A 26,673-nucleotide genomic window follows, 5' to 3' on the forward strand; every position below is an offset into this window, starting at 1 on the left:
ATCTTTTAAGAGAGAATCTGGATAGTTCCATATTCTTTCCATTTCCTAATGATAGAGCTCACTTCTACCGACTTCTACCGACCCCTCTCCAGCCTTGCTCCCCCAGCTCTCTCTGTGCTCTGTCCCCCCAATAATCCTTCAGGTCGCACAAGATCTGCCAGCAACCCTCTTATGGTTAAACTGCCAAAATCTAGGCTCTCTGCTCACCTTCACTCTTTCATTCCTCTTTTCTCCCGCCTCTGGAACAAACTCCACCACTCCCTTCAATCCCACTCCTCCCTCCAGGTCTTTAAAACAGCTGTTCACCATCATCTCTTATCTTCCCCCATCGAAAACCTTGATCTTTTCTACCCCCGCTAATTCACCTCAGATACACTTTTTTTTCTTTTTTTTGGAAATTCCAACTTCTTTCCTGGAAGTCCTTGCAGTGTTCATCTGTTTTATACCTCTCCCACCTCCCCGCAAGCCCTCCCCCTCCCACATTTCTCCCGATGTCCCTGCTCTCAAATGTTGTGTTTGTGTCCTTCCCCCTCTCTTCCCATCTTGTCTACTGCTCCCCTTGTTTTTTGTGTTTTATGTGTCGGTTTCACTTTTTGTGTGATTAATGTTAGCTCTTTCACGAGCCTCGATCTTGTATACAAAAAAGAAAAGAAGAAAAAAACTGCTCTTGGGAACGTTCAACACTCTATAAATTATTTTATATCCTTCCCAAGATCTATGCCTCCTCACAATTCTATCTCGGAGTTCTATGGACAGTTCCTTGAACTTCATGGTGGAGTTTCTGCTCTGACATGCACTGTCAACTGTGGGACCTTATATAGAAAGGTGTGTTTCTTTCTGAAATCATGTCCAATCAATGGAATTGGCCACAGGTGGACTACAATCAAGTTGTGGAGACATGAAGGATGATCAAAGAAAATTGGATGCACCTGAGCTCAATTGGAGTGTCATAGCAAAGGGGTTGAATACTTATGTAAATTTGATATTTCTGTATTTCATTTTTAATGATTTTGTAAAAAGGAAAAAAAATTTTAAATCTACTTTGACATTATGGGGTATTATGTGTCGATCAGTGACAAAAAAATCTCAATCAAATCCACTTTTAATTCAGGCTGTAACATAAAATGTGAAAAAGTTAATGGCTGTGAATACTTTCTGAAGGCATTGTAGCTTCATGAGATGGTTAACATTATGTGAAAACGGCATTGAGATATGAACACTTCAATGCAAAAAGATCATAGTTCCTTAAAATTTGGAATTTTGCAAGCAATCGTCTCACTGTTTTTCTCAAAAGACAAATTTTGTGCAGCTACTTTTACAACCACAAGCCTCAGATGCTGCTACTAACATTGTGAAAGGCTGGTGTCTCTCAACTGTCAATCAACATGCAGGAAACATCTGTAGTACATCAACATCAATATGCTGGAAATATCAACATCAACTAGCGACCATATGACAATGCCATTCTTCGGCAGCCATTTTGTTCTTTTACTTAACTTGTCGGCTTCAAATTGGCAAACGTCAGTGATCCAGGCAGAAGTGCCTTATCCATGTGGTGATAAAACACCGACAATGGTAGAAATTGCAGCTTGAGAGAAGCAGGGAAGTTATATAATATATAAATAACCACCTTTAGAGGCCATTTTTCCCCGCAAAGCGGGGGTTGGCCTTTTTCGGGGACCGTGGTTGTTGTTGTTTTTCGGCCCCCTTTTTGAAGCAATGTTTTACGGCCGGATGCCCTTCCTGACGCCAACCCTTTTTGCCGCCTTTAATGACAAGCAGGGAATTACCAGTGAACTGGTACTCAATTAGCCGACCTCGGAAGGATGACAGGCTGAGTCAACCCCCCTGGCGTTAATTCAGCGATCGACCGGGATTCGAACCCAGGATCCTAGGATCCTAAGCCGGCACCCTAACCGCTAAGCCAACACCAGGGTTAGTTGTTAGTTGGGTTAGTTGACAACCAGGGAAGTTGTCAAAACTAAAAGGCTTGCCACAGTGATCAATTCGATTGCGATAAAAAGAATATGCCAAAGTAATTGCTGTATTAATCTTATTCATTCATAGTGTCAAATCATATACCAGGTGGCACGGCAGACCAGAGAGTCATGAGACCGTGTCTGGCTCTCACTGCCAGCCAAAGGCTCCCAGGCAATCGCTCTCTGCGGGGATTGTAAGCATTCCATCGTGCGCGCCGTTCTACCCTTTGTGCTGAGCCAGTTAGTGACAGCTGGCGCGGCACACCACCCAACAGCACTTGGGGTCTCACGCTCAAACAGTGCTGGGTGAGTACCCGTTTGTGATGTTGTGATGGCCATTGCAAAAAAACAAAACAAGAAACTCATTAGCTGTGAAACTTCCATTTATCAAACTAGGACAAACATCTTGGGTTGCAAAAGCTATCCCCAAAACAGATACGATGTCTAATTGTGAACTTTGCTGGTCTTGGTTTTTGTCCTGTCATTTATTTGAGCTTTTGGGCTTTCTTACAAAAACATCATCGACGATTCATTTGTGGATGTATAGGATGTTTTCATGATTGCATTATCTTTAGATAACCTTCGAAGTTCTTGCCATGTGGTTGACATTCTTGTTGTTTTGTTTGAATTGTGGTACTTAACAAAACGTTGTGTCGTTTTCTTAATCCAAACCCCAGAAACCGAGTGGGATGGGTTGAATGAATGAATGAATGAATGAATGATCGTTTTAAGGCCATTTTCCCCGCTAGAGCAGGGGTTAGCCGAGTGGGATGGGTTGTGCTATTTATTTGGTTGTGGATATCCCCAGGAATGATTCTCAACAGTACAAGCTTATCTTTTAAAGGGTGCAGTGTGGGAAAGTGATTGGCGTTGCGCTACTAAACTGCAATATCAGTGACAACATAGGATGATTTAACTTTCAATGCTCCTGCAATGTTTTTGGCTCTGTCTGCACCCACTTGCTGCACATCTGGCATAGCAGAGTTTGGCACTCGTAGCAAGTGAGGCCTGGCTTCAACCTCATGATCGCTTGTCATAACATAGTGGAATTGAAAGGCCAGACAAGGGTGACTAAACTTGTATCCGGTATTTTGTATCTCCGGTCAAACCCAACGTAAATGTAGCTCACTAAATAATAATTGGATGGATTTTGACTTGTGTAATAAATTATATTTATCTGATATTCCATGCCGTTCCCTGTATAGGTACTTGCTACTTATAGTGGAGTAAATGTCTCACCACAGCACTATTTCTTCACCCCCTCCCCCCATGCACCCCTCCCTCCCCTCCCCCCACCCAAGCTCCCTCAGTGTGTTTTTACTTGCCAGACATGCCTACTTATCTATGTATCACTATTTAACAGACATGGTGGCCTAATGGTTAGAGCGTCTGATGAGTCTGGGAGTGGTTGGCTATTCGAACCAAGCTGAATCATACCAAATACTTAAAAATTGTACCTGTTGCTTCCTTGCTTGACAATCAGCATTTAAAAAGGGTAGAGCATGGGCAAGCAACAGTATATTGACAACTATTGCACAGGCTCGATGGGCCAAATGGCCTCCTCCTGCATTGAACTTCCCTGTAAGAGAACTCATGTTATTACCCTGCATGCTCAAAGCAAACAGTGGGTTTAGCAATCGGATCACTATGTCTATCAACACCCTGGTGTTGGGCTAGCGGCTAGGGTGCCGGCTTAGGATCCTAGGATCCTGGGCTCGAATCCCGGTCGATCGCTGAATTAACGCCAGGGGGGTTGACTCAGCCTGTCATCCTTCCGAGGTCGGCTAATTGAGTACCAGTTCACTGGTAATTCCCTGTTTGTCGTTAAAAAAAGGCGGCAAAAAGGGTTGGCATCAGGAAGGGCATCCGGCCGTAAAACATTGCTTCAAAAAGGGGACCAAAAAACAACAACAACCACGGTTCCCGAAAAAGGCCAACCCCCGCTTTGCGGGGAAAAATGGCCTCTAAAGGTGTTTTTTTTTTTTATCACTATGTCTATCGGTATTTCTACAGACATCAATCTACGATCGAAGAACTCCTTGATTTCAATTGAATTTCATATTTTGAATACTGTAGAACATGAATCGGAACATGGACCTGCAGTTTAGCAGTACTCTGGCTCTAAAATTGGAAAAATGTATGGAATCTCATCCGCGCATGCGCAGTAATTGTTTGTCTGTCTGCCTGTCTGGCAGTTAAACAAAATTGAACAACAATCCAAACAGGAAATTAATTGTTTTGAGGGACGTCATAAAGGACACAAACAAGAGGCACGAATAATAAATTTAGTGTTAAATAAGGTGGTGTAAAAGACAGTGCATTCATGGCGGTAAACTTCTGATTTTTTTTTTTTTTTTTACAGCCTTTAAAACCTATATTTTATTTCAATTGAATTATATACATAAACACTAGAACATGAATAACCTTATTGGCAGTCTTGAGGGAAGAGTGACTTTGAGATTCAGCATTTACACTGCCTCATGCCCTGAGGGTAGAATAATGAAATGGAAAACCAAATACTGCATTGGAGTCATCAGAAGGAACCAGAAGAAATAAAGAGCAAAGATGGAGTCATCAGGAGGAACCTCGATAGGATTCGAGTTTCAGCCGCTACTCCACAACCCTCAAACAATCCAGGCAAAGCCAAGTGAACCTTTGATATTCGGCATTCCTGCCGTCTCATGCCCTGAGGGCAGAGTAACTTTTAGATTCATCATTCACACCATCTCATGCCCAGAGGGCAATGTATTTGTGAGATTCAGAATTCATGGCTTTTTCATGCCCCGAGGGCAGAGTAACTGAGATTCATCATTCACACCGTCTCGTGCCCTGAGAGCAGAGTAACTTTGAGATTCAGCATTCACACTGTCTCATGCCCTGAAGGTAGAATAATGAAATGGAAAACCAAATACTGCATTGGAGTCATCAGAAGGAACCAGAAGAAATAAAGAGCAAAGATGGAGTCATCAGGAGGAACCTCGATAGGATTCGAGTTTCAGCCACTACTCCACAACCCTCAAACCCATCCAGGCAAAGCCAAGTGAACCTTTGATATTCGGTATTCATACTGTCTCGTGCCCTGAGGGCAGAGTAACTTTTAGATTCATCATTCACAACGTCGCATGCCCTGAGGGCAATGTATTTGTGAGATTCAGAATTCAGCTGTCATGCCCTGAGGGCAGAGTAACTGAGATTCATCATTCACACCGTCTCGTGCCCTGAGAGCAGTCACTTTGAGATTCCGCATTTATGCCATCTCATTCATTGAGGGCAGAGTAACTGTGAGATTCATAATTTTGACAAATACGGCAACAAATATCGCACTGTTTGTTTCATGCAAAACGCAAAGCAAGAGTTTAAAACTCCCTTGCCATGTCCTTTTTCTCAAGACTGCACGGGATAAGGTGTTCTATGAATGCTCCAGTTATAATCAATAAAGTTGTAGATAATGGCAATGTATGTGACATAATAGGGTGCATGTATGATACGTGTGTATGGGCCATAATAGTAGCGTGTTCATTTAACAAAGGTATTCTTGTTCAGAATGAGCATGCTAGATGGGACTATGCGCTCTACTGAGTGCCATTCTCATTATTATTATCAGCAAATCTGGGATGAGGCCGAGCAGCCGCAAGTTTGATTCACTGCCTACTGATTGAGTCTCCATTTCTTGTCCCAAACACTACAGCAGGCCTGTTTCAGTGGAATGGAGAATAGTGAGACACATCTGACTCCAAATACAGTCTGGGAAAATCGAACCAATGACAATGACGTGCCTCATTTGCATTGAAAGTTTTTGTTGGTTCTATTGTTGTGCTGTTAAATATCAAAATTCTAGTCAGAAGATGCCAATGGGTGTCCAGTGGTTTCAATATGCTGTGATGTGTAGTTTTCTCAATAATAATGCCCTAAATGTACTTTTCTTATAATAGTTGTGCTTGTTAAAGTGGACATCTCTCTGACCATTCTCAGAGAGCCTCCTCAGCATCGACGAGTCTGGCATTTCACTCAGGCCGACTGGCACGGTCTTCAGGTAGCCATCAATCACCTGGACTCGTCTCCCATCTCCACTGCCTCTGACATCAACTCATCCTGTGAATTCTTCCAAAGTAAACTGCTTGCTCTTATGCACAGATTTATCCCATCTCGTCTTCCGTTGTCATACCCTCCCTCCCATCCATGGTACACAGAATCTTGTGGTGAGGAAGTTGCCATGAAACAACTTGCCTTTGCCTCTTGGAAGGCTAATCCAACTGGAGGCAATCTCAGTTCCTTTCACAAAGCTCGGAACAAGTGTGTGTCTACCCTCAGGAGAGCCAGGAAGCAATATCTCTCTACTCTCAAGACTGAACTCTCAAATCTGTCTCCCTCTTCCAAATCCTGGTGGCGTCTGGTCAAAACTGTTTCTGGTTTTTGTTTCCCTTCCATCCCCTCCCTTACCTCAAATGCCTGCACAGCTGACTCCACACGTGAAAAAGCCGAATGTCTCAACTCTGTGTTTGCCTCAAAATCTTGTGTCCCAAACCCATCTCTCTCTGTACCCACCTTATGCAGTCGAACCCAGCTACTCCTGTACTCGGTGTCCTTCTCTCCTGACCAGGTGGAGAAGTTTCTATCAAACCTAGATTCTGATTCTGCAACTGGACCAGACGGCATCAGCCCACGGGTCCTAAAATCCTGCTCTGTAGCACTTTCACTCCTTCTCTCTGTTCTCTTCACCCTCTCTTTTTCTCAAGGTCATCTACCATCTCCTTGGATATCAGCCAACATCACCGCTTTACATAAAAAGGTGCAAAAACAGATCCTTGCAACTACAGACCAATCAGCCTTCTCCCAATCATCAGCAAGGTCATGGAATCCATCATCACTTCTGATATTAAATCCTTCCTCTTCTCCAATGGCTTGATCTCGGATCATCAATTTGGATTCAGACCGGGTCACTCTACTCTGGACATGCTGCTTCTGTTGTCTCAACAATGGATGGAGGCCCTCAACGCCAAACAGGAAATCAGAGCTGTCTCCCTTGACATATCTTGTGCCTTCGATACAGTCTGGCACCCCGCTCTGCTCACCAAACTCTCATCCTTTGGTATCCATGGAAATGTCCACGCATGGCTTGCGGACTTCCTTTCCGGTCGCAGTCAACGTTTGGCCCTGGATGGATTTCTCTCATCTCCCCTTCCTGTTCGGGCTGGAGTTCCTCAAGGTAGTGTTCTGGGCCCTGTGCTTTTTTTGGTATTCATCAATGATATTTCCGTCTCTCTGGAAAATCCTCTCTATCTTTTTGCTGATGACTCCACTCTCTGCCGCTCCATATCTCAACCCTCAGATCGATAGGCAGCAGCCTCTTCACTCTCGGCAGACCTGGACAAAATCACAAACTGGTCAAACTAGTGGAACATGTCTTTCAATCCTGACAAATCTCACACTCTCACTATGTCTCTCTGAAAAGACCGTCTGGAAAACCCTCCCGTCTACTTTCTCAGCAATCCTCTCCAAGAAGTTCTGCCACTCAAGCTTTTGGGTCTCACTATCTGCCATAGATTCCGCATTCATGTATGTATCACTGTGAACAAAGTGTCCTCCTTTGTCCAAAGTGTCCTCAAACAATTATTTCATCGTACAGGTTGAGCAGCGTGATGGCCTGTCTAAAACATAATGGACATCATAACCACAGATCTTTCCTGGGAAAACCACATTTCCAATCTGGCCTCCAAAGCCAGTCACCGACTGGGCATCCTCCGTTGTGCGAAGTCCTTCCTTGGCACACCTGAGCTCCTCACCACATACAAGGCTTTCATCCGCAGCTCAATGGAATACTGCTCTCCACTCTGGGCTGCTGCTCCTGCCTCACTTCTAGCTCGGCTTCACGCTGTAGAAACCAAAGCTTTCAGGGTCATTGGTATCTCCCGTGATGAAGCTGATTCGGAGGGCCTTTCACTCTCTCATCGGAGGCAGGTTGGTGGTCTTTCTGTCTTCTACCGACTCTTCTCTGGCCTAGCTCCCCCAGCCCTCTCCCTTTGAACAGATCTCCTGATGTCCCTGTCTCTACTGTTGTGGTTGTGTGGCTCCCTCCCTCTCCCCATCTTGTCTCCCCCTCCCTTTATTGTTATACGTGTCGCTTATGTTTTTTGTGTTTCATGTGCTAATAAGTGTTTGATGTGTTCGCTCTTAAACGAGCCTCAATCTTGTATACCAAAAAACTTGCGGACTTGCGGACTTCCTTTCCGCAAGGAAGGAATATCTGTCTATTTAAGACAGATAAGTCACTCAATCTTGTATAACAAAAAAAAAAAAAAAGGCTTCCGCTCGACGGTTTTGTTGTCAGTTTAATCACTTCATTTTGATGTCATTTTCAACTTCCTCAACTATTGTGCAATAATGATTCAAAATGGTTTAAAATGCACTTGAATAAATACCGTGCCTAACTCGACATGTCTTATCTGTCTTTGGTAAACCTATAAACTATGCAAACAGTTTGTTCAGTAGTGCCCATTATGTACTTATTTGTTCATTTTAAGCGTTTTTTTCTTTTTTGCTGTAGTTTTGAACTCTTCCATTATGTAATCTTTTAACTTGGGTTCATTCTTTGTGTTACTCGTTACGGTACCACCACGTGTTGCTCTGAATGTGCACATCGATACCCTCTCTGAAAAGGAAACCCACGAGGCCTAAGCAAAAAGGTTGCAGGATGGGGTGAAGCATGTTAAATGAGCAGCGCAGGATGTGTCTCCTACTCCCGAGGCTTCTCAGCTTCTGTTTCATCGCCGTGATGGCCTGTCTTTCCGCCACAAGGCTGCCAGTCCCTCCTGCCCCCATTTCTTCTTCCTGTTTTCTTCAACTTGGCCACTTTTTGCAGCCTATATGATGAGTGGGTAGATTTAACTATTCTGCAGCTGTTTTTTCCCTATGACTGGTACAAAAGAATCTTGTGGCATTTCATGAAAAAAAAAATAGAATAAAGGAATCTCTTGTTTAAATATTTCCCACAGGCTTCAGAATGTCAATGCATTTCACAGATTTGACTTTGAGAAATGCTTGCTCTGTTATTAATGCTGGTATAATCCTGGTTAACAGTTGGACTCAACAACCGGCTGTCTGTGAGACCTGCATTACATTCCCAAACTTCATCTTGCTTTTCAAACTTCCTGCAGCACAGCTGCTTCTCTCTCTCTCTTTCTCTCTCTCTCTCTCTCTCTCTCTCTCTCTCTCTCTCTCTCTCTCTCTCTGAGTGTCACTTTTTTGCTTTATTACATTGGGGTTTTTCTGATTTTCGCACCATTTGGTGCAGACTCCATGACTGATTCTCCATGATGAAATAGCTGACCTCATTTTCCTACGAGTTAACCTGACACCACAGGTTGCTTGACTTTTCTTATACTCCACTTTGAAACATAATTCTGGCTTTCAACTTTGTTATATTAGTACAACCATGACATTTACACATATGTCTTGTTTGACTTGCAAGTGCTATGTTTGACATGTAACATATTTTATAACATATAAAATACCATAACATAAAACATGTTTTGTCCGTAGTAGCTCCCCCCCCCCCCCCCCCCCCCCTCCCTCTCTCCCGGATCTCTCACCTTAGGAAACTGTGGTCTGCCCTTCCCCCCCCCCCAACCAGACTCTACACTCGACACTTTTTTTTAACTACTACACTTACTCAGCACTACTGCAGATATGATAATATTCCATAAGTTTTATAACCTTTGTAAATTTGCAACCCTCCAATCAGACTTTACACTTGACACTTCATGCTATATTTTGTAATTTTGTAAATTTGTGTTTTTTGTATATTTTGTGGACATGCTATAATTTGTAATTTAGTAAATTTGTGAATTTTGTGTATTTTGTGTAATGGTTTGTATAATTCCTGGTGTATTCCTTCCTGGTGTATTTTGTGTAATTTATGTATGACTGTAAGCAGACAGCACATTCACCAGGTCAAATTCCTTGTCCATTCAATGTACGTACTTGGAAATGAAGTTGATTCTGATTCTGATACTTTGAAGTTCAACAAGTTATTGTTTAAAATAAAACAAACGACAAATTTGAAATTGGTTTGCAAAGTTACGTTTGTTTATTTTAGATTTGTATCTTGTGCTGATGTTCCTCTTATGATGTATTGGCATAAATGGTGGAGATGTACTTCAACTACTGTTTCAAGTGCAATTTTTTTGCAGAGAAACCTTAAGTTTTGACTTTTGTCATTGTTGTAATCACTAGATCCTGGATGAGGTGGAGCGACGTAGAGAGATTTCTGCTGCCTTGGTTTATCCGTTTATGCGAGCCCTTGTCGAGGCACCTTTTCCTGCACCCGGACGAACCATTGAAGTTAAAGTTTTTCTTCCTGGCTCTGGAAATGAGGTGTGCTCTTGTGCAAAAGAAGTTGCTATTGTTTATTTATTTATTTCCTACCATGATTTGGGATGATATAAGAACAAAACATCAATTTGAAGCAGTGTGTATTAAGCCTTCACACTGATCCAAAGGATTATTCGACTCTCGTTAAAATTGTATGAATGTGTCTTTAAAGTTCCTGCAGATATTTAAATGGTTTCAAGGGGCCTTTATAACATTCTTGCTGGTGTTAAGAGGGTCGTTGAAAAAAATGTAGGAATGCAAGCTGCCTCTACATTCGTGTTTCGCGTATTCACGGTTGTTAAGAAAAAAAAAATCATATATATATATATATTTATTTTTTTACACATCAGGATTGGTCTTCTATATCCACCACCACTGATATAAATTCAGCCTGGGGACAATTCCACAGAAACCTGCTCTCTCTCTTATGCACAGATTCATCCCATGTCATCTTCAATTGTTTTACCCATTTTCATACGCTTGGTACTCTGAATCTTGTGGTGAGGCAGTTGCTTTCAAAACAACTTGCATTCTCTTCCTGGAAGGCAAGTCCAACTGAAGACAGCCTCAGATCATTCCACAAAGCTCACAGCAAGTGCAAAAACAGATCCTTGCAACTACGGATCAATCAGTCTGCTCCCAATCATCAGCAAGTTCATGTTATTCATCATCGCTTCTGATATTAAATCCTTCCTCTTCTCCAATGGCTTGATCTCAGATCATCAATTTGAATTCAGACCAGGTCATTCTACTCTAGACATGCTGCTTCTGCTGTCTCAACAATGGATGGAAGTCCAAAATGCCAGACAGGAAATCAGAGCCGTCTCCCTTGACATATCTTGTGCCTTCAATAAGGTCTGGCATCCCGCCCTGCACACCAAACTCTCCTTTTTATGGTATCCTTGGAAATGTCTACTCATGGCTCGGGACTTCCTCTCCTGTCGTGGTCAACATGTGGCCCTGGATGAAATTCTCTCATTTCCTCTTTCTGTCCGGACTGGAGTTCCTCAGGCAGTTTTCTGGGCCCTGTTCTTTTACTAATCTTCATCAATGATTTCTCCGACTCTCTGGAAATCCTCTTTATTTTTTTGCTGATGACTCCACCCTCTGCCGCTCCATATCTCATCCCTCAGATCCGTTGACAGCAGCCTCTTCACTCTGTGCAGACCTGGATAAAATTACAAGCAGGTCAAACAAGTGGAACATGCCTTTCAATCCTGACAAATCTCACACTCTCACTATGTCTCTCCAGAATGACCATCTGGAAAACCCTCGCATCTACTTTCTCACCAATCCTCTCAAAGGAGTTGTGTCACTCAAGCTTTTGGGTCTCACTATGTGCCATGATCTTTCCTGGGAAAGCCGCATTTCCAAGCTGGCCTCCAAAGCCAGTCACCGACTAGGCATCCTGCGTCGTGTGAAGTCCTGCCTTGGAACTACTGATTTTCTCACCACATACAAAGCTTTCATCCTCAGCTTGATGGAGTACTTTTTCCCCTCTGGGCTTGTGCTTCTGCCTCACACCTAGCTTGGCTTACGCCTCATTGCTATCTGCATTCCTTGTTTGTCCATTATCTCCATCTATTGTCTCCCTCCACCCTGCTTTTTGCATTTCCCCTTTCTCCTGCTGTTCCCTTCGTTATGTTGCTTCCTGATTTGTTCTGTGTCAAAGCTCTTCCATGAGATGCAAAATTTCATACACATCATTGACTAGCCATGGTGAATACACTTTGAATATTTTTCATATTCATCTTCATTGATGCAATTTAGCCTTAATGTGCACAAAAATAGTCATTAGCTTTCCCAATAATCAATCAATGATTAATAAAGCTATAGATAATGGCAATGTACGTGCCATAATGGGGTGCATGGATGATTCGGATATGTTGGCCATAATAGTAGCATGTTCAGTTAACGATGGTTCATTAGTTTTTTGTTCAGAGCTCGCTCGCAAGGCAAGACTATGTGCTCTACCGAGTGCCGTGTTAGTTTACTATGATTCCATTGCATGGATTCCCATTTGATTTCAGGATCCCAATGATGAAGCCACGTTTCATCACCAGTTGCTAGACAAGAAATAGCTGATAGGATCATGCAGAGGTATGGCGCTTACCTTGAACTATCCCACTTGGGTTTGATTCTTTATTTCGCTATTAATTCTTCAATAGGTATTTTCACAGGCATGGCAATGCATCACAAGTACACAATCTTTTGATTGTAAGTTAAAATTGGTATCCCATCTGCTAGCATTAGGTTGAAGATCTTGTTGAATATTTTATGATGTCTTTCCCATGGATTACGTAAGAGTAGGATGATATAAGTAAGAGTAGTAGTGGGGGTGGAGTGATAAAGTCTGATTGATTTATGTTGGACAGTTCGTAAGCTTTTGATCTTTGAGTGCTGAGGTTTTGGGGTGCTGAGGTATCATCCATCTACCTAGGTGTTTGGTGGTGATGGTGAAAAAACTGTCTTGAGAATTCCAAGATCTGTGCAAATTTTAATGACATCAACAGTGATGTTCCAAACCGAATTCCTCAGCTCAGGCGACAGTTTGCGGGTCAATCGCATCTGCTGGCCATGCTGACTTGGCGTCATCTTCAAAAGAGATTTGTGTCTGCACTGGAAAATCGAGATTTTTACAGGATCTTTCTGTCACCACTTTTTTCCTTGAATAATGTTCTTGACTGAGGTTAAAGTGTTAAGTTAATGGAAGTGGCATTCTTTCCTTGGTTTTTAGCTAGGCAGGTTGTAAAGCCGTCTGTCATCGTTGCTGGTGTGCATCAAAGCAGCAGCCACAATGGAGCTGGAATAACCACAACCTTCAAAGAATTTTTTTTCACAACCTTCAAAGAATCACAACCTTCAAAGAACCTGATCCTGTGTACAAAAAAAAAAAAAAAAAAAAAAATTGACTCATCTCATCAGACTTTGAATCGTCGTTTCTTGTCAACTGCAAGATGTTGCGCCAATGCAGTCATCTATGTAGCGACCAACTAAATTCTGGTGAAATTCATCAAACTGATCAAAGGTTGTTCCGACACATAACCAATAAAAAGATTTGCATAACTTTCACCCATTTTGATTTCCATATCTACTCCATTAGTTTGGTTTTAAAATTGACCGGAAACATTGTGAGAATTAGTTCTCTTAAACGGAGTGGAGTTTCAGTGCGTGGCTTTATGTTGATTCGGAAGTCAAGGAAGTATTTGAGTGCCTGAAGTCCCTCGTTGGTAGGAATCACAGTGTCACTCGAGTTTATGTCGATAATGACTAAAGATTTATTATCGGCAAGAAACCTGATCCGAGAATGTAAATGTAAGCAGGTAGAACGTGAAAATATGATCCATCTTCAAGTCAAATTAACTAGAAATCAGTTTGGTGGGGCAACAACAAATATAAATCATAGGGTGAGGGTAGTGAGTCTGAGGTAACAAGTAAAAGTGAAACCTTCTTCTTTGGGTAGTAACATTGAGGTTGCTAGCAGTAGGTGGAAGTTTCTGTTTTGCAATTACCTCCTTCCTGGTCTCCTTAGCAAGTTTTGGATTAGGCCATGATCAGGTCTTTATTAGCATTAGCCTAAGAAAACAGTTTGGATGAGTTGCTGAAATATCTTCCTGTTTTTAAATGTCGGTGCACCAGACCATGATGGAACCGCTTTTGCAAGCTAGTTTGATGACCGTGTCTTTGTGATTATGTAAGGTAATGCAATTCATTCCTCTTCGGTTAAGTTAGACATGAAGGAACTGCGCTCCAACGCGAGTCGAAAGAATTGACGCGACCAAAGACGGAATTCGTCCGAGTTGCTTTATTGAAACAAAACAGCTCACGTATTCTGACAAGCCCGTTTATCGGGCAGCAATATATATACACATTTATGTCGGGAAGTTTGCCCGGCAAAAGCTATACCGGGCATGCCCGGGTGTCAAGGGCGAGCCTTGGAAAGGCGAGTCTGGACCTGCCCGGGCGTGTTTGGCTGCGGCCTGGCAAGTCGAGGCTGGGCGTGCCCGGGCGCTCTGGGCGAGCCCTGGAAAGGCGATAGCGGGCATGCCCGGACGCTCTGGGCGAGCCCTGGAAAGGCGATAGCGGGCATGCCCGGACGCTCTGGGCGAGCCCTGAAAAGGCGATAGCGGGCATGCCCGGATGCTCTGGGCGAGCCCTGGAAAGGCGAGAGCGGGCATGCCCAGGAAAGACGAGACCGGGCGTGCCCGGGAGGTTCGGGTGTGCCCGGGAGAGGCGCGTTTGGCCGTGTTCTGGCCGGTGCAAGGCGATTGTGTGCATCCAGCGGTAGCCGCTACACACGCCCCTCCAGAATCGACCTGCACCGGCAGGGTCAATTTAAGGGGGGTCCGGATGACCCGGCTGAAGCGACCCTTGGAGGGTCGTGGGGATGGGTCCGACGTGGTGGTGGGTGGTCGAGCGGGGGGAACTGTGGACGGGGGGCGGCCTCGCAGCGGAGGAAGGGCCAACCGTGGTGGTCGGTTGACGTCCATGTGCGCCGGTTTGAGGCGGTCCACAGAAATCCGGTCTGGCCGGCCGCCGAAGTCGACGATGAAAGACTTGTCGCCCCGTCGCAGGACCCGGAAGGGCCCGTCGTACGGCGGCCGGAGTGGCCCCCGGTGCGCGTCATGACGCACAAAGACGTACTCCGCTGTGCGAAGCGCCGGGGGGACGTAGGACTGGGGGCCACCGTGGCGGGACGTCGGCACGGGGGCAAATCGTCGGGCGGCCTCCTGGAGGTCCGAGCGCTGGCGAGCGGCGGACCAGGGACTGGTAGCGTCGGGCACGAATTCGCCCGGGACGCGGAGCGGCTGGCCGTAGACGAGCTCGGCGGCGGACGCCTGGAGGTCTTCCTTGGGGGCCGTGCGAAGGCCCAAAGGGACCCACGGCAGCCGGTCGGCCCAACCGTCGTCCTGAAGGCCGGCCATGAGTGCGGCCTTCATGGAGCGGTGAAACCGCTCGCACAACCCGTTGGCTTGGGGGTGGTAGGCCGTGGTGCGGTGCAGCGTGACCCCCAACGAACGGGCGACCGCGCCCCAAAGCTCAGACGTGAACTGTGGGCCGCGGTCGGACGAGATGTCCGCTGGTGCGCCGAAGCGCGCGACCCAGGTGGCGACGAACGCCTGCGCCACGTCGGCGGTGGTGGTGGAGGCGAGGGGCACAGCCTCCGGCCACCTGGTGGTCCTGTCCACCATGGTGAGCAGGTGGGTGAACCCCCGCGAGGGGGGCAGGGGACCCACCAGGTCCACGTCCACGTGGACGTGGTCGAAACGCCGTTCAGGCACGGCGAAAGGTGCCAGCGGGGCCTGGGTGTGGCGGTGGACCTTGACCCGCTGGCAGGCCGTGCAGGCATTGGCCCAGTCGCGGATGTTTCGTCGAAGGCCGTGCCAGACGAAACGCGCCGACACCAGCTTCTGAGAAGCTTTCTGGCCCGGGTGAGAAAGGCCGTGGATGGAGGCGAAGATGCGGCGCTGCCGGGAAACGGGCACGATGGGGCGAGGCTGGCCCTGGGAGACGTCGCAGAGCAGGACGGTGCCCGCGAAGGGAATGTCGGCCAGGCGGAGGCCCGTGTCCGCCGCACGGAGTGCCTGCACCGAGGCGTCGGTGGTCTGGTCGGCCGCCATGAGCGCGAAGTCCACGCCGAGGTGGACCGCGTTCGCGCTGGCCCGAGAAAGACAGTCGGCCACGGCGTTGTCTTTGCCGGCGACGTGCCGGATGTCCGTGGTGAACTCCGACACGGCGGAGAGGTGGCGCTACTGGCGGGCCGACCACGGCTCCGTGACCTTAGCCATTGCGTAGACCAACGGCTTGTGGTCGACGAAAGCCGTGAACGGGCGGCCCTCCAGGAGGTGTCGGAAATGGCGAACGGCCAGGAATAGCCCGAGCAGCTCGCGGTCGAACGTGCTGTAGTTTAACTCGTTCGGCCGGAGTTGCCGGCTGAAAAAGGCGAGTGGCTGCCAAACCCTGTCCACCCATTGCTCATGGACGGCGCCCACCGCGTAGTTGGAGGCGTCCGTAGTGAGGGCAATGGGCGCGTTGAGCACCGGGTGAGCCAGCAGCGTTGCGTCGGCGAGGGCCCGTTTGGCGCTGGCGAAGGCCGCGTCCATGGCCGCGGACCAAACAATGTCATGCTTGGCCGGCTTGCCCCGGAGGGCCTCGTAAAGGGGCCGCATGAGCTGAGCAGCGCGGGGCACGAATCGGTGATAAAAATTCACCATGCCGAGGAACTCTTGGAGGGCCTTGATGGAACAGGGACGCGGGAACGTGGTGATGGCCTCGACCTTGGTCGGCAGCGGCACGGCCCCGGTCTTGGTGATGCGGTGGCCCAAAAAGTCAACGGTCGTCGCGCCGAAGTGGCATTTGACCGGGTTGACAATTAAGCCGTGCTCGCTGAGGCGACCGAACAGTGTTCGGAGGTGGAGGAGGTGCTCGGCGCGGGACGTGCTGGCGACGAGGATATCGTCCAGATAGACGAAAAGAAACGGAAGGTCGCGCAGCACGCCGTCCATCAAGCGCTGGAACGCCTGGGCCGCATTCTTGAGGCCAAACGGCATCCGCAAAAATTCGAACAGGCCGAACGGCGTGATGACGGCCGTCTTCGGGACGTCGGCCGCCCGGACAGGTACCTGGTGGTAGCCCCGTATCAGGTCAATTTTCGAAAAGATGACCCGTCCCGCCAAACGGGCGGAAAAGTCCTGAATATGCGGGATCGGGCACCTGTCGGGGGTGGTAGCGTCGTTGAGACGGCGGTAGTCTCCACACGGGCGCCATCCACCCCCCGGCTTTGGCACGATGTGCAGTGGCGAGGCCCACGCGCTATCAGAGCGCCGCACGATGCGGAGGTGCTCCAACGTGTCGAACTCGGCCTTTGCCACGGCGAGCTTGGCCGGGTCGAGGCGGCGGGCCCTGGCGTAGACCGGCGGGCCCGTAGTGGGTATGTGGTGCTCGATCCCGTGCCGCACCGCGACGGCCGAAAACGAGGGCCGGGAATTCCGCGAGCAGGCGAGCGAACTCGTTCGCTGCCGGGAGGGCGCACGCCAGTTCGGTCGGCACGGAGCTGCTCATCGTGCACGCCAGGGAGCTGAAGGTCGCGGCGTTGACAAGGCGACGACGTTTGACGTCGACCAGCAGCCCGTGCGCGCAGAGGAAGTCGGCGCCCAGCAAAGCCATGGGGACGCAGGCGGTCACAAAAGTCCATTGAACACGCTGGCTGCCGAAGCAGAGGGTGACGACGCGTGGGCCGAAAGTGCGTATGGCCGAGCCATTAGCAGCAACCAAAGAGGGGCCGCAAACGGCGTCCCGCCTGTCCTGCTCGGAGGCGGATATGACGCTCAGTTGGGCACCGGTGTCACACAGGAAACGCCGCCCAGACACTTTGTCCCGAATAAACAGCAAGTTGCCCGAGTGGCCGGCGCTCATGGCTGGGAATGAACGCCGGCCCGGCCGTTTCCCGACCTGCCGAAAGTGCACGGGGACCGGCACGTCCGAGCCTTGTGTCCGAACCTGGCGTGGTAATAACACCACGCACGGTCAGGTGGAGGCCCCGGCCGTCGTGTCGGAAGCGGGCGGTGCGGCGTGGCAGCTGCCAGTTGCACCGGCAGTTCGGCCTCCAACCGCGCAGGGCGCGTGGGTGTCGCCTCGGACGGCGGCGGGCTCCAGGTAACCGCGCCGATGTGCTGGCCCGCCGAGGAGATCTTATCGGCTTCCCTGGCGAGGGCGCGGGAATCCGTGATCAACGTGCCAGCCAGGGCGAGGCGTACCGGGTGAGGCAGCTGGCGAAGGAACAGCTCGCGGAACAGAAAATCCGGAGAGTGCTCACCGAGCAACGAGAGCATATAGTCCATGCGCTCTGACGGGCACGTGTCGCCGAGCTCGGGCAGAGCGAGCAGGCGCCGTGCGCGTGCTGCCGGTGAGAGGGCGAAAGCGTCGAGGAGGAGTGTCTTCAGCGCGTCGTATTTGTCAGCAGCCGGCGGGTGCTCGAGGAGGCTCAGGGCGCGGGCCGCGGTGGCGGAACCGAGCGCTGCCACGACGTGGTGGAAGCGGGTGTCGTCCGCGGTGATGCCTCGCCGGGCGAACTGAGAGTCCGCCTGAGCGAACCAAACAGCCGCGTGAGCCTCCCAGAAGGTAGGCAGTTTAAGCGTCACTGCCGTATCCATGTCGGTAGGTCACCAATGAAGGAACTGCGCTCCAACGCGAGTCGAAAGAATTGACGCGACCAAAGACGGAATTCGTCCGAGTTGCTTTATTGAAACAAAACAGCTCAGGTATTCTGACAAGCCCGTTTATCGGGCAGCAATATATATACACATTTATGTCGGGAAGTTTGCCCGGCAAAAGCTATACCGGGCATGCCCGGGTGTCAAGGGCGAGCCTTGGAAAGGCGAGTCTGGACCTGCCCGGGCGTGTTTGGCTGCGGCCTGGCAAGTCGAGGCTGGGCGTGCCCGGGCGCTCTGGGCGAGCCCTGGAAAGGCGATAGCGGGCATGCCCGGACGCTCTGGGCGAGCCCTGGAAAGGCGATAGCGGGCATGCCCGGACGCTCTGGGCGAGCCCTGAAAAGGCGATAGCGGGCATGCCCGGATGCTCTGGGCGAGCCCTGGAAAGGCGAGAGCGGGCATGCCCGGGAAAGACGAGACCGGGCGTGCCCGGGAGGTTCGGGTGTGCCCGGGAGAGGCGCGTCTGGCCGTGTTCTGGCCGGTGCAAGGCGATTGTGTGCATCCAGCGGTAACCGCTACAGACAGAACTTAATGCTTTGATAAAGGTTAACTTTTTGGATGTCCCACCCAGCAACATTTTTGGACAAAAAGACATGAAGTCAAATCTGATCAAAAAGTGAACAGCCCTTTGGAAAAGTCAAATATGATTTCTAAATAGTCATGATTTTAAAATTGGTCTCTTTCGGATCGATTAGGAGTATACTCTTTATTGTGCATAAGCTTTGAGTCAATGTGGGAATAAACTTTTCCCTTTTACTTCGCGGTGAAGTATTTTACAGTCAATTTGTTTTCTTTTTTTTAATGCATAGACAATTTAAGCCTTTGTGGAGAACTGGTATTTCAGTGTCAGAAAGAGGCAAATTTTCCAAAATAGTTACGACGATGTTCTAATGTTTCTATGGTGGTTCTCACAAGCAGAGGGAGGACCGATTAGTTGACAGAGGTTTTAAGTTTTGGTTTCTGCCAAATCAATAGAAAGCGAATGTCCTGATATTCCTCTTAAGAATTATTTACTCTGTTTTAGTTAGACTCAGGTTGAATGCATGAGTCTTTAAGACTGTGAGTTGATTACAACAGCAGGGCAGTTCCAATCAAGCTCAGAACGGCAGCTGAAAAATTACAAGTTCAAGATAATTAAAAAAGCTCTCTTAAAGTTACTGACAACTTTGATTACACTTCCCAACCATTGTATATTGTATCAACTGCACTTTATGTAACAAAATCGACATTGGGGAAACATGATGAAGACTGGCCGATCGTTTCCACGAACACTTACTGGACGTTCAAAAACAATTTCTGCACTGATCTCTCCAAGCCAATAGCTCAAATGTATTTCAATCTTTCCTGGCATTCCTCTCTCTACTTCCATTTCCTTTTTTGCTGCAATGAAGGGCAAACACCTGAAACCCCAGTTTCACTTTGCTTCCCATGGCATGCAGTTAACATACAGTGCCTATAGAAAGTCGACACCCCCTTTCAAAATTTTCACCTTTTGTTGCCTTCCAGCTTGGAATTTAAATGCATTAAACCAGACTTTTTCCACCTTTATTTACACATCGTAACCCACAACTTCCAAGTGAAAAACAAATTCTACAAATTTCATGAAATTAATCAAACATACAAAACTAGAATATTTTGGTTGGATAAGTGTTCACCCCCTTATAAATAGCAATTGTAAATTAGTTCAGTTGTAACCAATCACTGTCAAAATCACACACCAGGTTAACTGGCCTCCACCTGTCTTCAATTGTGGTGATTCTGATTATTTCAGAATAAAATCAGCTGTTCCTATAGGTTTCCTCCTGCTGAATAGTACATTTCACATCAACGACTCAACCATGACCACCAATGAGCTTTCAAAAGATCTCTGGGATAAAGTTTGGAAGGGCAGAGATCAGGGGATTGGAAAAAAATATTTCAAAGGCCTTGAATATCTCTTAGAGCACAGTCAAGACAATCATTAGGAAGTGGAAGGCATATGGTACCACCAAGACCCTGCCTAGATCAGGCCGTCCCTCCATACTAGATGACCAAGCAAGGAGGAGACTGATCAGAGAGACCACCAAGAGGCCAATGGCAACTTTGAAAGAGCGACAGGCCTTAATGGCAAAGACTGGTCATGGTGTGCAACTGTGCATGTGACAACAATATCCAAAGCACTCCACAAGTCTGGCCTGTACGTTATAGTGGCAAGGAGGAAGCCATTACTCAAAAAATCCCACCTCGAGTCCCATTTAAGGTATGGAAAAAAACACTCTGGAGATCCTGAAGCCATCTGGCAAAAAAAAATTTGGTCTGACAAAACCAAGATGGAACCTTTTCGCCTAAATGCAAAACATTACATTTGGAACAAACCCAGCACAGCACATCACCCAAAGTACACCATCCCTACTGTGAAGCATGGTGGTGGGAGCATCATGTTATGGGGATGTTTCTCATCAGCAGGGACTGGGGAACTTGTCAGGATAGAAGGCAAAATGGAGGGAGCAAAATACAGAAAAATCCTAGAGGAAAACCTGCTGCACTCTGCAAGAAAGCTGAAATTAGGACGGAAGTTCACCTTTCAGCATGACAATGACCCAAAGCAGACAGCCAAACTACACTGGAGTGGCTAAGGAACAAAAAGATAAATGTCCTTGAGTGGCCCAGTCATAGCCTCGACCTAAACCCATTCGAAAATATGTGGCATGACTTGAAGATTGCTGTCCATCAACGTTCCCCACGCAACTTGACTGGGCTTGAACAGTTTTATACAGAAGAATGGGAAAATACTGCCCGATCAAGGTGTGCAAAGTTGGTAGAGACCTATCCCAACAGATTCACAGCTGTAATTGCTGCCAAAGGTGCTCCCACCAAGTATTAAGTCAAGAGGGTGGACACTTATCCAACCAAGATATTCTAGTTTTGTATTTTTAATTAACTTTCTGAAATTTGTAGAATTTGTTTTTCACTTGTAAGTTGTGGGTTATAATGAGTAAATAAAGGTGGAAAAAGTCTGTTTTAATGCATTTTAATTCCAGGCTATAAGGCAACAAAAGTTGAAAATTTTGAAAGGGGATGTAGACTACCTTTCTCAACTCTCAGTTGATACAACCTATCGTTTGAATTGTCTGCCGATGCAGACTGACACTTGTCTTGGCAATGACTACGGTAGTATTATTTTGTATTGGTGCTTGCTTGGCATGGAAAACCTGCAATGTTGAACTATCTGTATATGAGTACAGGGTGACTTATCGCAGGTTTACATCACCTCAAGGAGTCTCAAGGTTCTCTTCACTCAGGCCATGTTTGAACCTGTGACAGATCACTGGTCTGGGTTGGGATGATTGAAACTTTATTGAATGAGGTGCTCAAACAGATTTTTGGAACTCTGTTTGGGGGTTGCTTTTTGTTTGTGCAAAAGTCCAGCTTGGCTCACATAAGAGCTGATATATCTTCTTAATATGTCCACACACCAGTAGGATAAGCCCATATGCTTTCCAGAGGATCCGGCATATTTCTTGAACGTTTCCTGGACTGTGGGCCATTAACCTTGAACAGGTGCCATTCATTCACTGGGAACTGATACAACTGAAATCTTTTCACTATGAGCAGACGTGGGAATGAAAGCCACATTGGAGCCAGGGGAGGGTGAAGAGTGGGAAGGGAGCATGTGTGAGCCAGAGGAATGGTTGGGGAAGGGTCAAAAATGCTCCCATATTGGTGTGTGCAATGATTAGTCACTTGAAAATTAATAACTGAGTGTTCCCTGACTTTGTCTGTTGATTATAATCATAGTTATGCACTTCAGACTTATCTTTGGGCAATTCTCACACTGTAAAGGGGTGCTCCATGATTTTAGGTTTAATGATGTATGTTGGATAGTCAACAAGCCTCCCCAGGGTCACACACATTGCTAGTTGGTGTGATTTATTTTTCTCAGCCACTTTCCATGAGAACATATAGAGTCCCACAAACGTTTTTTTTTCTAATGATGGCAGATGAGTAGGAGTATCTTAGAACATCGAGGGAATCAGGATGCTTTGCCCCATGTGAGATAACTCACCTCGGTAAGTTAATTGTCTTACAATAAATATCCTTTACAAATAATAATTAGGGCAATTCCACGGTTACTCACATTACAATACATTACATTAATGCATCTATATATATGTATATGTAATGTGAGTAACCGTGGAATTGCCCATTAGCTTTTTATGTGCCAGTCTGAGACATGACAACTGTTATGATTCTTGTGTATTTCTCACGATGTTAGGCATGATGTTACATCCCAATTCAACTTGGTAAAACGTAGTGCATGTAAAATACATAAGTGAAAGCATTACATCTATCAACAGTGTGTGTGTGTGTGTGTGTGTGTGTGTGTGTGTGTGTGTGTGTGTGTGTGTGTGTGTGTGTGTGTGTGTGTGTGTGTGTGTATATGTATGTACACACACAGACACACACAGACACACACACACATATACACATATATGTTGATCAACTTCAATTAATGTGTAATTAATTGAAGTTGACCTTTCTACATACCCACCATTAGGATTAGGGTGGGTAAATAGCAAGTTATGTATGCAAGACTTGTTAGTGAGAGTGAAATAAGAGTATTTGATTCTTATCCTTTACAAATCCTCTTGATATATACAAGGAACTTTGCTGCTGGAGGAGGCCATTCGGCCCATCATGCCTCTACTGCACCAACCCCAGAATCCATCACCCATACACGTACAAGCTACCACCAAGTCCTGCCAATATCCCTGTATGCCTCTATCTCTAATGCATCTTTGTACCTCTCTAATTCCAATTGCAACCTATCTACTATTTATGCTGCCACTACCTTTCCAAGGACACCATTCTGTGCTTTAACTACTCTTTGACTGAAAGACCCTGCTGAGTTCACCTGAGGCGGTCCCTTCGGGTGGATGCTTCGAATGTTCTTTCCCTCTGGAGGATTCTTGGTCTTTGTGGGGTGCCACCAATGCTGATTAATCTGATCTCTGAACTATACTCTGGTACTGAGAGTGCTGTGAGGTGTGGTGGCTCCATCTCTGACTTATTTCCAGGTGTTACTGGAGTTCAGCAAGGGTGTGTACTGGCTACCACACTATTCAGCGCTTGTATGGACTAGATTCTGGGGAGGATGTCAGAGAGGTCATGCTGCGGTTTATCTTTTGGGAGTGTCAAGATCTCTGACCTTGATTTCGCAAATGATGCAGTCATCGACATATTGGATGCTGCTGTCTTGTCTGTGAATGTTTGTGGTGAATGTGTTGAGGTCACGAAGAGATTCACTTACCTTGGCAGTTATTAATGTCTCCGCATGTTGCGAGCCAGAGGTTGACAAACGTCTGGGTCGGGCCTAGGGAGTCATGGATTCACTGGATCACGAGGTGTGGTGCTGTCGGTATCTATGCAGGAGGACGAAAGTCAGAGTCTTTAAGTCCTTGGTGCTTCCAGTCTTGCTCTATGGATGCGAGACTTGGACCCTTACCAAGGGCCAGAGAATGAGACAACTCCTTTGGAATAAAAGTCTCTTCAGAGATTCCTTGGCTATCGCTGGTTGGATTTTGTGTCCAACGAGCGGTTGCTGAGAGAGACTCAGATGAGACTTGTTTCCTGTATGGCCCGTGAGCATCACCTGCGGCTGTATGGAAATGTGGCTCGTTTTCCGGACGCTGATCCAGCTCACCAGATACTCTCAGCCACGGAGCCTCATGAGTGGAGGAGGCCAACGGGCCGACCACATGCCTCGTGGTTGCAGCAGGTTGATCGGCATCTCAAGGAGATAGGGATTTGCCAGGCATCAGCCTGGGAGATGGCCAGATGGAGGCCCCTGGAGTACCGTCGGAAAGTGGATGCGGCGACGCGCTGCTCTGGAGCATGCTCCCATACCTGACCTGACCTGACCTGACCTGACCCCTGCCTTAATACTGTCCTAACTCTCGTTTTCTTTACTTTGAGGCTGTGGCCCTTGGTTTTCAAAGCCATAAGATCAAAGCCCTCAGTCAAAACAATCCCTATCTTGCTTGTAATCTCAAAACTGTCTTGCCTTGATAAAATTGCAACACCTTCCTCAGCCATGAGAATCAGTCATTTCAAAGTTAAACAGGCTTTATTTGAATATTTACCATCACATAACAGACTACCCATGCTTCTTCCTCTTCCAGTCTTCACATATTCCTCTTGCTCTGAGAGCCATGGAAAATCGTCCAATGGGTATCAAACAGTTTTGCTTCACAAAAACAAAAAGTGCAAAGTTTTAAAATCCAACACTACATTTGGGGCTAAGATGAAAATGAATAATCCCGATAACTTTGATTTGTTTATTCTCCAGTTATTCCTCATCTCTCCATTGTTTAAGCAGACATGGCTGAAGGCTACATGAGGCAGTTAATAATAACTTTTTCCACTGTAAACATCCTGTCATAGAAACAAAGGCAATCATTGCTTGAAAGCAAAAACACAAAGTTAAAGACAAGATTTCTTTTTCAGTGCTGGTCTGTATATAATTTGTATCGCTTTACATTCAAAATTACATATATGATTCAAAGACAAGCTCCAGTCACGTGAAAAAGTAAGTACACCCCATGTAAAGTTTTGACTTTTTCAACATATTTCAACATACAGCTATTTGATCTTCATTTCAACAATATTGATAGATAAAGGTGATATAATATAACAAATATCATGAAACATTTACATTTTGTAGTCCATTGTATAATTTAAATAAACATAAATGCAAATTTCGCATGTGGAAAAAGTAAGTACACCCCTACATTTATCACTACTTCAAATACCTAAAATTATAATCAGGTGCACCAGCTCAGGTGCAAATGATTAGAACATCATTAGAGAGGATCTGGGAGGAACCTGTCTTATTTAAACCTCAGACATTTAGTTTGGTTTGCTCTTTGTTGCTGAAGTGTGCGGCGTCACCATGCCTAGATCAAAAGAGCTCTCTGAGGCCTTCAGAAAGAAGGTTATAGATGCCTACGAGTCTGGGAAGGGATTTTAAAAGATCTCCAAACAATTTGAAATCAATCATTCGACTGTCCGGAAGATCATCTACAAGTGGAGAAGATTCCAAACAACTGCAAACTTGTTCAGTCCAGGCCGCCCCTGGACTGAACAAGTTCAGCACGTTCAGCACGAGGGCAGACTGCAAGATGCTGAAATAAGTCTCGAAGAACGACAGAATGTCATCATGGGACCTACAGGAAGCTCTTGCCACTGTTGATGTCAAATGCATGTTTCTACCATTAGAAAGAGGCTGCACAAATTTGATCTACAGGGGAGGTGTGCCAGGAGGAAACCTTTGCTGTCCAGAAAGAACATCAGGGCAAGACTAAAGTTTGCCAATGAACACCTAGGCAAAGACCAGCACTTCTGGAACAATGTGCTCTGGACAGATGAGTCAATGGTAGAGATATTTGGCCACAGTACCAGAAGACATGTTTGGCGAAAACCAAAGACAGCATTTGACCACAAGAACCTGATACCAACTGTAAAGCATGGTGGTGGAAATATTATGGTTTGGGGCGGCTTTGCTGCATCAGGGCCTGGGCAGCTCACCATCATAGAATCCACTACGAATTCTTCATTGTACCAGAGGGTGCTTGAGGATAATGTGAGGCCATCTGTCGGAAAGTTGAAGCTCAACCGAAGATGGACCTTGCAACATGACAATGACCCTAAACATACCAGTAAATCCACCAAGGAATGGCTGAAAAGAAAGAAATGGAGGGTTCTGGAATGGTCAAGTCAAAGCCCGGATCTAAATCCCATCGAGATGTTGTGGGGGGATTTGAAACGAGCTGTGCATGCAAGAAACCCCTCAAATATCGCACAGCTGAAAGAATTCTGCATGGAGGATTGGAGGGGTGGGCAAAAATTTCTCCCAGTCGATGTCAGAGACTGGTAGGCAGTTATAAGAAACACCTACTTGAGGTTGTTTCTGCCAAAGGGGGCAATACCACATATTGGAGCCAAGCGTGTACTTACTTTTTCCACATGCGAAATTTGCATTTATGTTTATTTAAATTATACAATGGACTACAAAATGTAAATACTTCATGATATTTGTTATATTATATCACCTTTATCTATCAATATTGTTGAAA

General features: G+C 46.6%; 1 protein-coding gene across 1 annotated transcript in view; it reads left to right on the forward strand.

The window, feature by feature from the left end:
• The window catches only part of LOC137428692 (DENN domain-containing protein 2A), a 277,280-nt gene that overhangs the window by 168,485 nt on the left and 82,122 nt on the right, over positions 1–26,673 (forward strand). The window contains exon 14 of the mRNA XM_068118598.2: positions 10,212–10,352. Coding sequence (XP_067974699.2) covers positions 10,212–10,352 — 141 coding nt within the window. The remainder of the gene's footprint in view (positions 1–10,211; positions 10,353–26,673) is intronic.

Source organism: Myxine glutinosa, chromosome 1 (assembly GCF_964187855.1).
Source record: "Myxine glutinosa chromosome 1, kmMyxGlut1.1, whole genome shotgun sequence".
NCBI classification, from domain to species: Eukaryota; Metazoa; Chordata; class Myxini; order Myxiniformes; family Myxinidae; genus Myxine; species Myxine glutinosa.